This window comes from Mesocricetus auratus, unplaced genomic scaffold, assembly GCF_017639785.1.
Source record: "Mesocricetus auratus isolate SY011 unplaced genomic scaffold, BCM_Maur_2.0 Super-Scaffold_100013, whole genome shotgun sequence".
Lineage (NCBI taxonomy): Eukaryota > Metazoa > Chordata > Mammalia > Rodentia > Cricetidae > Mesocricetus > Mesocricetus auratus.
This window is the reverse complement of record NW_024429196.1, coordinates 70,303,900-70,316,280: the sequence shown is the minus strand read 5'-3', so window position 1 is coordinate 70,316,280 and position 12,381 is coordinate 70,303,900. Positions and strand designations below refer to the sequence as shown.

At 38.8% G+C, this 12,381-nt stretch overlaps 2 protein-coding genes across 5 annotated transcripts in view; one reads left to right on the top strand and one right to left on the bottom strand.

The window, feature by feature from the left end:
* The window catches only part of LOC106020806 (centromere protein P), a 193,318-nt gene that overhangs the window by 146,117 nt on the left and 34,820 nt on the right, over window positions 1–12,381 (top strand).
* The window catches only part of Ecm2 (extracellular matrix protein 2), a 33,102-nt gene that overhangs the window by 20,075 nt on the left and 646 nt on the right, over window positions 1–12,381 (bottom strand). For 3 of the 4 annotated variants that reach the window (XM_040755949.1, XM_040755951.1, XM_040755952.1), the window contains exon 2: window positions 2,069–2,363. In XM_040755949.1, the coding sequence (XP_040611883.1) occupies window positions 2,069–2,333 (265 nt within the window). In that variant the 5' untranslated portion in view covers window positions 2,334–2,363. The remainder of the gene's footprint in view (window positions 1–2,068; window positions 2,364–12,381) is intronic. The other variant, XM_040755950.1, reaches the window with a different exon arrangement.

Below are 12,381 nucleotides of genomic sequence, written 5' to 3'. Positions count from 1 at the left end.
GGTGGTTGTGAGCCACCCAGTGTAGATGCTGGGAACCAAATCCCAGTCTTCTACCAGAGCATTATGAGCTCTTAACCACTGAGCCATCTCTCTAGTCCCTAAATATTTTTGGAAAAGTAAAATGATACCTTTCATACAAAATAATGTTTTCCAATCAGTGAATAAAAGTGCTCTCCATGGAAGGAGAAAATCGACATCATGGGGCTATCCTCTGGCTTTTACATATGTGCTGTGACATGTGGCACCCACACATATGCACTTATCTAGCACACATAAATAATAAATAAAATATAAACAAGTACATTTTTAAATAGAAAGTTAAGTGAGTTTGGGGCTTTTACTATCCTTTCATAACTTAACTAGCTTTTCATTTAACTAAGATGATGTCGTTATTGATCTTAAGACTTAATGGATCCACTTGTCATTTATATTTTTAGCAAATGTAGCCTAATTTTCCTTTTTTCATATAATTTTGTTTCTGTTAACTTCATGAAAGAATAAGACTAGTGGCTTTGAAACAGGGTATGAAATACTGACTACAGATTATATGGTGGGTTTTTTTTTTGTCTTTTCCAGGTTTTATTTAATGGTAACATATTTACATATATACTGATATAAAGTATATGTTTATATATGCATATATAAATATATATTTACTTTGTTCTAACTTAGAAAATTGTTAATCATTAAATGCTAGTTTCAGAAAATAATTACTTGAAATCTTTGGCAGAATTTCCAGTCTTTTCATCCTTTAAAAAGTCAGAGTGAGGTGGACCTCTGTGAGTTCAAAGCCCACCTAGTCTACAGAGCAAGTTCTAGGACAGCCAGAGCTATTGCACAGAGAAACTCTGTCTTTAAAAACCAAATTACAAAACAGGTCAATGATGGGGATGTCTTCTGTACATATGTTTCTCTTATTGGTTGATGAATAAAGCACTGTGGCCAATGAGGCAGAATGATAGGTGGGACCAGGAGACAAGGAGGATTCTGGAAAACATAGGTAAAGCCAGTCACCATGTGGGACTCGAGAGGAGTAACATGTCCAGACTCTTTCTCCAGTAAGATAAGACCACGTGGAAATACTTAGATTGATAGAAATAGGTTAATAAGTAAGACAGAGCTAGCTAAAAAGAAGCCCAAGCCAATGGCCTACAGTATTATAATTAATATAAGTCTTGTGTGTTTATTTGGGGCTGATGTGGCTCTGGGACCAGGCCAGCGAAAAGAATGCCTGTAACAAAATGGTACCCAACATGGGGCCAGTTGAAGGCAAGGATGTAATTATATCACAGACCCAAGATAAATAATAAATAGGTGTTTATAGGGGGAACAATTATACAAAAAAAAATACAAAGAATCACCAGAGCATTTTCCTGCTCTTCCTACCAGATCAACTGACCCAACAGAAAGAGTACACCAAAGGAAGGCACGTCTCAAGTTCCTCTCTTTCCACTTCCATCTGCCTGAAGCCACACCCAATAGGATGTGGCCACCATTTCAGGTCCACAGACCAGATGCCTGCTGGTCAATATTCTGTGTAAAATTAATTCAGCGGCTTTTGTTCCATTTTTACTTAACAAAACTTTGTTTCGAAAATATTTAAATATCCCTGTGTCAAAGCCATTTGATTGGCTTCTACTCTAGATGATGTCATAAGTATAAGGCATTTTACTAATTGATACATATATTGTTTGTATTATGAATATGATCACTTGCACCCATATGATAATTACAATTTTATAGTACAAAGTAAGAACCCCCAATAATTTTTATAAGTATGTTCCTTGAATACGTTTTTTTACAGATTTGTTTTTATTTTTAATGCATTGGTGTCTTGCCTGTCTGTGAGTCTGTGTGAGGGTGTCAGATCCCATGGAACCGGAGCCACAGACTTGAATTTGGGTACTCTGGAAAAGCAGCCAGTGCTCCCAACTGCTGAACCATGAATACTTTTTAGTTACTTTAAAATTTGCGTTTACATATCAAAAAAGTAGCACAAAAACTTAATTTTCCCCCCTTTGGAGAGTTCCATTCATGGAGATGATTTGTCCCTCAGACATTCTCTTACCTGGTAACACGTTGTAACTTGATTCTGCTCCAGGAGAACTTAGAAGGAATTCTAAGTTTTCCTCCACACTGTAATCAGAGTTCACAGTGGGTAGCCTAGCTTCTGGTACAGCAGTTGTTTGCTGAATTTCAGGCTGCCTGTGGAGTGAAGAACTTTTCCTGTGTCTTCTCTGATGGGCCCTCCTCCTTTGCTTCCTACTACTTCGTTCACAATCGGTTTGGAAAATGACAAGCAGAATAAGGCAAAGCAAAACTGCATGTTTCATGTTTGATGTTTTTTTGTCACCAACAAACTTCTAAAAGGAAACAAAATTTCAAGTTAATGACTACATTTTTACTTCAGAATGTTGACCTAGTTGTCTTATTATGCAGCATCCGGGAGGCTTTGAGGAGTAGCACCAGTGTGATTTGTGTCATCTGAATCCTGCAGTAGTACTGCCACGTCAGATTTAGTACATCTATATCTCTAGACCAGGTCTGAGCCAAGTGTTTCTATGAAGGGCCAAATAGTACATGTCTAACCCCTTATGGATTATTTGCTCTCTGTTCTAACTATTCAGTTCTGCTGTTGTAACCTAGAATCCGCCATAGCTGTTAGGTGACTGTGGCTTTGTTCCAGTAAGATGGAAATGGTCTGCAGAAGCTGATTTGGTAAAAGTTCACCATCTGTACCAGGCATAGAAGCACACCTGTAATCCAGGCAGGGGCAGGAGGTTTGAAAGTTGGGGTCAGCCTTAGAGATGAGATCCTGTCTCTGCATCAAATTGTAGCTTATAGCAGAGTTTTTAAAAGCGTGTACAACACCCTGGATTCGATCTCTGGTTCTTTTTAGAAAGGAAAAAGACAGGGTGGCGAAATGGCTTAGCAGGTAAATGTGCTTGCCACATAACTTAACAACCTGAGTTCCATCCTTGGGACCAACATGGTAGGAGACAAATGACTTGCATTCCAAAAGTTGTCCCCTATCTCCTATCACCTCATGTGTTCTGTGGCATGTATACACATGCATGTTCACATGCACACATTGTATAAGTAAATATAATTTTTAAATTAAGATAAAAAATTATATAGGAGAAAATGTTTTGTGATATGTAAAATCATATGAAATTAAAATTTATTGTTTCAATATAAAGTTTCATTGGAACACAGCATGTTTGTTTGTTTATGTGTTGTTTGTGTCTTGGCACTACAAGCCAAGATAAGCCTGAAAGATGTAAAATTTAGACTAAAGAGTGTAATTTTTCACTCAAAGCTTAAATCAATGCCTCTAAATTGGGGGATGATTTGTCCCCCAGGGGACATACAGCAGTATCTGACTTATATAGACATTTTCAGTCATTTAGTCGGGGGCAGCTCTACAGGTGTCCAGTATGAATAGCCAGAGGGTACTACCAATCATCCTACAGGTACGGTGTTTCACAACAACAAAGAATTAGCTGAGCAAAATATTGGTAGTGCTGAAGTGGAGCACCCTTGATTGAGAGAAATAGTTACGCTAGGTTTTAATCGTTACACTGAAGTGTTATTAGAGGCAAAAACAAACTGCACTTTAATTGGGTGGAGTCCTTCTTCTTAAAGTTTTCTCGTAACTCCAGACTTACTTTTCATTTTATCCCTTTCTAGTTGTAGTACATGTGCATGTTAGGGAAGAATAACCCAGATGCATTATCCTTTGTTTGATTATCTGGCACGTAGCAGTAATGTTGGTATCACTGTCCATATTCAGTATGTAGCTTATGTATTCCAAAGTGTTTGATTTAGATTTCCCTTCAGTTTGATGTTTCTTTTCCCATTCTGAGAATTGAACTCGGCATCTTTCACATTCTAGATTCACACTCTACCACTCAGCTGACAGCTCCAGCCTTTTCTTCGCTTTGAGACAGTGTGTCTTTAAAGGTTACCAATATGGCCTCAAACTTGAAGTCCTCCTGCCTCAGCCTCCTAGGTAAAAACATGCAACATGGCATTTCTGTTGTGCTCAGGTGACGCTGTTGTTCCCAAACATCTGCATGGGTCATGTGCTGCTTCACTGTGTACAGCACACTTTGATTGAGTCTCTGACATCACCTACGTTTGTACTAATAGAGAATTCGGTATCCCCTTCCTCACCATCTGTGCCCATATAATACGGTTGAGAAGTTCTCCCTTTGGCCAAGCTTGTCCACATGATAGCCCATAAGAGATTAAAAATAAAAAACAGGTCTGCAGTTTTTTTCTGGACTCATACTTTAACCAGTGCTTTAAATATGAATTTATATTTGTAAAATTATACCTATTTTTAAAAAGCCAAATGATACATCAGTGTATACAGCTGAAAAGACTAATCATTTATTACAAGCATAGTCAAAATTTGTGTCAAGCACCAAAGAGTTACTTATTTGGGGCTTTCTCTGTGTCACAACTTTTCAGCTTTCTTCTTATGACCCCAGAGTAATCCTCACCATCATTTGACTGAGTAGGTCTAGTGATTCTCTGACAGTGCTGTGTTCAGCAAACGAAATTTGGTATTTGAGCCATGATTTACCAGCCCTGAATTCAGCATATCTTTCATGACCTCTTCTTTAAAAAAAGTGTATTTATTATGTGTACAGTGTTCTGCTTGCTTGTATCCCTGAGGGCCAGAAGAGAGCACTAGATCTCATTAAAGATTGTTGTAAGCATCATGTGGTTGCTGGGAATTGAACTCAGGACCTCTGGAAGACTCCACTAGTGTTCTTAACCATGAGCCATCTCTCCAGCCCCCTTTCATGACCTCTTCTAAATATATATACTCATATATATTTAAACATATATAAATTAAATATATATGTGTATGTATATATTTAAACATAAATGGGAACACTCTCTATATTACACTCCAGTCTTTCATCCAGTCAGCAAGAAATTCTGAGCATGTGGGTACATATGTCAGCATGTTCAAAAACAGTCTGTTCAGCTTATTTTCATCTTGTGAATTACTTAACACATTTGGTATCTGATAGTTTAGGATTTCTCTTTTTTAATTTCTTTAAAACTGGTTCCATGTCTGGAGGCATCACCATCCCTGACTTCAAGCTCTACTCTAGAGCTATAGTCCTGAAAACAGCTTGGTACTGGCATAAAAGTAGACAGGTAGACCAATGGAATGGAATTGAAAACCCTGATATGGATCCACACACCTACGAATACCTGATTTTTTACAAAGAAGCTAAAGTTATACAATGGAAAAAAAGAAAACATCTTCAACAAATGGAGCTGGCATAAGTGGATGCTGGCATGTAGAAGAATGCGGATCTTGAGTCCAAATGGATCAAAGACCTCAGAATAAATCCAGCCACTCTGAACCTCTTAGAAGAAAAAGTAGGTGGTACCCTTTAATGAATCGGTACAGGAAATGACTTCCTGAACATAACACCAGTAGCACAGACACTAAGATCGATAATTAATAAATGGGACCTCCTGAAGCTGAGAAGCTTCTGTAAGGCAAAGGACAGTCAACAAGTCAAAAAGGCAGTCCAAAGAATAGGAAAAGATATTCACCAACCCCACATTTGACAGAGGGCTGATCTCCAAAATATGCAAAGAACTCAAGAAGCTAGTCACCAAAACACCAAATAATCCGATTAAAAAGTGGGGTACAGAATTAGAGAATTCTCAATAGAGGAATTTAAAATGGCTGAAAGACACATAAAAAAGTGCTCAACGTCCTTAGCCATCAGGGAAATGCAAATCAAAACAACTTTGAGATACCATCTTACTCCTGTCAGAATGGCTAAAATCAAAAACTCCAATGACAGTTTATGCTGGAGAGGATGTGGAGAAAGGGGAACACTCCTTCACTACTAGTAGGAGTACCAACTCATACAGCCACTATGGAAATCAGTATGGAGATTCCTCAGGAATTGGGAATCAGTCTACCACAAGATCCAGCAATTCTGCTCTTAGACATATACCCAAAAGATGCACATCCATACAGCAAGGACATCTGTTCATCCATGTTCACAGCAGCATTATTTGTAATAGCCAAAACCTGGAAGCAACCTAGATGCCCCTCAACCGAAGAATGGATGGAGAAAATGTGGTACATTTTTACACAATGGAATACTACTCAGAGGAAAAAAACAATAGAATATTGAAATTCCTAGGCAAATGGATGGAACTAGAAGAAACAATCCTGAGTGAGGTAACCCAGTCACAAAAAGACAAGCATGGTATGTACTCACTCATATATGGATTTTAGACATAGAGCAAAGGACTACCAGCCGACAATTCACACCTCCAGAGAAGCTAGGAAACAAGGAGGACCCTAAGAGATACATACATGGTCCCCCAGAGAAAGGGAAAGGGACAAGATCTCCTGAGCTAATTGGGAGCATGAGGGGAGGGGAGAGAGTTAGGAGAAAGGGAAGGGGAGAAGAGGAGGGGAGAGGAAGACATCAGAGAGCAGGAAGATCGAGTCAGGGGAAGAATAGAGGAGAGCAAGAAAAGAGATTTCATAATAGAAGGAGCCATTATAGGTTTAAAGAGAAATCTGGCACTAGGGAAATGTTCAGAGATCTACAAGGTTGACCCCAACTAACAATCTAGCAATAGTCGAGAGGCTACCCTTAAGTGCCCTTCTCTGATAATGACATCGATGGCTGCCTTATATGCCATCCTAGAGCCTTTATCCAGTAGCTGATGGAAGCAGAAGCAGACACCCACAGCTAAACACTGAGTTGAACTCCTGGAATCCAGTTGCAGAGAGGGAGGAGTGATGAGCAAAGGGGTCAAGACCAGGCTGGAGAAACTCATAGAAACACCTGACCTGAACAAAGGGGAGCTCATGGACCCCAGACTGATAGCTGGGAAACCAGCATAGAACTGTTCCAGACCCTCTGAACAAGGATGTCTCCTTGGAGGTCTGGTTAATCAACGGGGCCTCTGGTAGTGGATCAGTATCCCTACTATATGAATGGACTTTGGGAGCCCGCTCCACACAGAGGGTCTAGGCCCTGCTCTAAATATGACAGACTTTGAAGATCCCCCATGGAAGGTCTCACCCTCCCTAGGGAGCAGAAAAGGGATGGGACAGGTAGTCAGTTGGGGGGCAAAGGAGGTGAGGGTGGAAGAGGGAACTGGGATTGACATGTAAAACAAGTTTGTTTCTAACTTAAATTTTAAAAAAAGGAAAAATAAATGGATAGATAGATAGATAGATAGATGATAGATAGATAGATAGATAGATAGATAGATAGATAGATGATAGAGCTGGTTCCATTACAGTCTAGGCTGTTCTTCGCCTTTCTGTGTAACTGAAGTTATCCTTAAATTCCTCATCTTTCTGCCTCTCCATCCCATATGTTGGTGTTACTAGCTACTCAGAAACATTCTTTCTTAGTCACACATCTTCTGGAAGCATTTTTACATTCTTAATTTTATTTTTAAGTTTACAAATAATGTATTAGTGAGGTCTCTTTTTTTAACATTTTGGCCTTTTATGTTGCTTGGCACTGATAAGTTGGTTTGGTCGAGTTTATTAATCAGTGTTAAAGCTGTGTCATGTGCATGCACAGCTTCAGAGTTGTCTTACTTTCCTGGTGCTTTCGTCACTAGGTCAAGGCTTGTGTCTGTATCTCAACTAGTGCTCCAGTGAGAGCTACTTTGTCTAATATTGATGTAGCTACTTCCTTTTGGTAATGTATGCTTGACATTTTTGTACCATTTTGCTTTTAGCCTTTCCATAGTGTGTTTTTCATGTGCTCTTTGAATTTTAATGCAGTCTGGCAATCTTTGTATTTGATAGGAACATGAAGCCCATTTATACTTAATGTTGTACTTTTCCCTCTTTCTGAGCAGTGCAAGAGCCAGGATGGCTTTAGTTCCAGTTACCCTTTTTCTGGAATACAAGCTGTTTTCATCAAATACTTAAATTCTCTATATATGTCAAAAATAGCACATCAATAGATTATCATGAAAAGATTATTTTTCAGGCTGGCAAGATGGCTCAGTGAAAAAAGGTGTTTGCCATCACGCCTGAAAACATGAGTTTGATCCCAGGAACTCACATAGTGGAAGGTGTGCACTGATGTCCCCAACTTGTTCTCTGACCTTCACACATACACCATTACACACATGTACAGACAGTAAACAACAAAGAAACGTAAATAAGATTGTTGTCATTGCTCTGTATCAAAACTCATTTAGACCAGACTTTTTGAACCTCTTATCAAGATTTAGGCCCAGATTATTCTTTTGTGGCCTATGTGCTGTAGGGTATTTAGACAACCAAGACTACTTCCAGACATTACCAAATGACCTGCTCCCCATCTGAGAGCCACTTCCTCAGACTCCCTAAACACTTATACTTCTTCTCATGCTTTCCTGTCCCCAGACCTTTATTCAGATTATCTTTGTCATTCAAAAAGTGTCATATACTAACTAATCCTGTGCAGTTCTGCTGAAGACCAACTCTTTTTTCAACTGAAAATACTTTCATATTACCTTAATTTTAAAAGCACATGTTTACTGAATAGATTTAGGTTAACAGTAGTTAATATTTTTAAGATATCATTCCTATCTTTTTGTTTGTATTGATTGTACTTTTTGTTTGGTTCGGTTTGGTTTGGTTTTGAAACAAGGTCTCATGTAACCCAGACTGGCCTCAAACTTGCTATATAATTATGGATGCCCTTGAATTTCTATTCCTTTTGCCTGCACATCCCATGATATCTCTGGAGTAGCTACCATGACTTCCTTTGTTGGTTCAATTGAGAAGTCATGACTCAAACTACTTCCTTAAAAATAGAATTTTTTCTGACCATATTTTGGATGTTCTCTTTGACCTTCAGATGTTTACTCTGATACACTTAGAAGGTATGGTTCTCTTAATTCCATTACATTTGGGATTCATGATACATTTTGAATGCATGCTTTTTGTCTGTTTGTTTTTTCAAGACTGGTTTTCTCTGTGTAGCCCTGGCTCCTGGCTGTCCTTGAAGTCACTCTGTATACCAGGCTGGCCTGGAACTCAAAAAGATCTGCCTCGCTCTGCTTCCCGAGTGCTGGGATTAAAGGCCTTGCCAAACTCTGTGCTGAATTTTTGTTTTTGTTTTTGTTGCTGTTGTTGTAAATTGTCATCTCTTTATGCTTTAGTATTTCATTCTTTTAATAACTACAGTCATTTGTGAAATAATTTTCTTATTATGTCTTTTTCCATGTCACTCTTTATTGTATTTTTGTTCTTTTGTTGTCACATGATTCATCCTCACAAGTCTAACTGACCTGGGTTATTAATACTTTCTTCAACTGTGACTTATGCACTATTAAATTCATCTGTTGGCCTCCTTGTTTCTTTTATTGTATTTTCTAGTTTTCAGTAAACTGTTCTTATTTTTAATTCTATACCACAATTTTATTTTCATATTCTATTCTTTGAACATTTAATGATGTTTGTCTTAAAGTCTGTCTGAAGATCAGGCTTTCTGAGCCTTCTTGTCTGTTCCTATCATCTGCTCGTTAGAACTTTAGCCATGTTCCTCTGTCTCTTCGTGTGTCTGATGCCTTTTGAATTCATGCCAGACATTGTATAAACACTCATGAAATGTTAGGACCTGAGATGATGTATTTTCTGTCCAAAGAAGGTTTTCACATTTTGAGTGTGGTGTTACAGACACTGTCAATAATGCATCAAGTGATTTGAAGCTGCATGTCACTGTATCAGTATCACCACACGTGGATCTTATTTTGCTAATGTCACAATCACCAATCCCATCACCCCTGCTGCTGGCTCTAGTCTTTGTTTTGTGTTTCTCCTTAGCTTTGTGAAGCTATTTTAAAGATCTGTAAGCTCTCAGCCCCTCTTCTGGAATCCACAGATGTCTCCAGAAGCAAAGCAGTTTCTGACCCGAGACAGTCTGGGTTGCAGTCTTATTCCAAACACTGGTTCTGTTTTTCTCATCTTCCTGTTCGTTCTCAGCAGATAAGTAGATTCGTTTTCCTTGCCAGAGGAAGCGCCTTTAGATTCCTTTTGTTCTTTGCGGAAATATGGATTTCTTTCTCTTAGATGTGGTAAATATTTGAATCTTAAATGTCTGAAAGTATCTTGTTGTTTGAAACTAGAATTATAGCTTCAAAATTATTTTTCCCTGAATACTTTTCAGATACCAGCAGATTATTTTCCTTCTCTCACATTTTGTTTTCCTTTTGTTTTGCTTGGATACAGGGTCTTGCTTTGTAGCATAACTAGCCTAGAGCTAACAGTGTAGACTAGACTGACCTTAAGCCTGTGGTGATCCTCCTGCCACTGCCTCCAAGTTTTAGGATTACAGGTGTTAGCTACCACACCCAACTTGGTCCAATCTTGCAGTTTTGTGGAGAAGTGAGTTCAATTGTCATCCCTTTGTAGGAAGCTTTTTTTTTTTTTTTTTTTTTTTTGGAGCAGGGGTGGAGTTAGGATTTGTTTTTTGTTGTTGTCTTGGTTTTTGTTTGGTTGGTTTGTTGGATTTTGTTTCTCTGTTTGTTTTTTTTGAGACAGGATTTCTCTGTGTAACTTTGGCTGTCCTGGAACTTGCTCTGTAGACCAGGTGGGCCTCAAACTCACAGAAATCCACCTGCCTCTGCCTTCCCAAGTGCTGAGCTTAAAAGTGTGTGCCACCTGGCTTGTAAGAAGTATTTTTATTCGACCTTCCTGTATAAATATTCTATTTTTTAATATGCCTTTAGCATTTTTAAGATTTGCTATAAGGAATAAATTGTTGATTTTTTTCCCTTCTTGAAATTCTCTTAAACCCTAAAACTTCCTTCTCTGATAAACTCTCTGTGCTTAATTCTTTCCCATGTTTATTCAAGGATTTATCCCACCCACCCTCCATTCCTCACCCAACACTAGGAATAAAGGAATGAAGCCTAGGGCATTAGGGATGCTAACCACGCACCATAGCACTGAGCTACATCCCCAGCCCCATTCTCCACTTTAAATTTACCCGTGTCTTCTCTTGAATCAGCTCCCCGGTTTCTGCCTTATGAGGAGCTCTTCTTGCTTCCCATCATGCGTGCACACACACACATATGCACACTCGCACTTGTTACTAACATGTCTTCTATTATTGCTGGGAACTTGAGAGACAAGAAGGCACAGTGTATATTTGGCTTCCCCTCTTGAATCTCAGTTCTTTTTGTAGCTTCATCTGATAAAATCTCTTCTAAATTCGGCCTTACCTGGTTTTACCCACATGGACTTGCACTAATCATCTGAACTCTGCAGCTAGCAGCCTCAGAGATGTCTTCATATCAACTCCAGCATCAAAATTTTGTTCAGGATATTTGTATAAGTACTCTAGTCATTTGAAAATCATTACTATAGGTCATTGAAATTAAATCATGTTTAAAGTTTCATGATCTGCTTTAGTTTCAGAAAAACGAGTTTGCAGAATGTAAAGAAGGAGCGAGCTTATTGGCACCGGGAGTTAACTCTTATAGTAATGTAGGAAAGCAGGAGCAATAGCAGCAATGAAGATATAAACTCAGGGACAGGTAACACCAGATTTGCTGAGTAGGGCAGTGGGCCCTGATGGACACATCGCATGAGCATTCTGCATCATATACATATGTGCACTGACTTTTTTTCTTTGCCAGTCATAATGTGTAATATACGAGGGTCATTTAGAAACTAGTCCTACATGAACTGGCTTTTTGGAGCCCATTACCTGTGGTGGGACACCTTGCCCAGCCTGATTCAGTAGGGAGGGGCTTGGTCCTGCCTCAGTTTGGTATCCCAGACTTTGATGACTCCCCAAGGGAGACCTTAACCCCTCTGAGGAGTGGATGGGGGGGGTGATGGGGAAAGGAGGGGGAACTGGGATTGGAATGTAAAAATAATTTAAAAAGAAAAAGAAAAAACTAGTTGTGGATCTGGGATCCTCTAGATAATCTCCAGGGATCTGAGGTGAGTTGTGCCATCCCTGGGCCTCCTCCAGACACCCACTTGTCAAGGAGTTATGTGAGTGCTAGGAAAACATATGCCTGCTCAGCTAAGTGGCACACTCTCCCAGGACAGTCAGTGATCCTCTTAGCCCGTCTCCCTGTTCCAACCTGAAATCTAAATAGATTTGTACAGAAGTAAATTGACAAAACTGTCTTAATTTAAACAAAATCAGGATCTAGTTTAAATAAATTTTAAGAAATGGCCCTCAATACTAATTGATTTTCACTGGATTATAGAATTTTGCTTTTTGTTTTATATTTAATAAGCAACTTTATAATCATGTTTCTAGATACTCTAATCACAATATCACTTTCATCAAGTAATGCTTTTCGTTTTTGACCTTTTATGTTTATCCAAAAATTGGATATCTA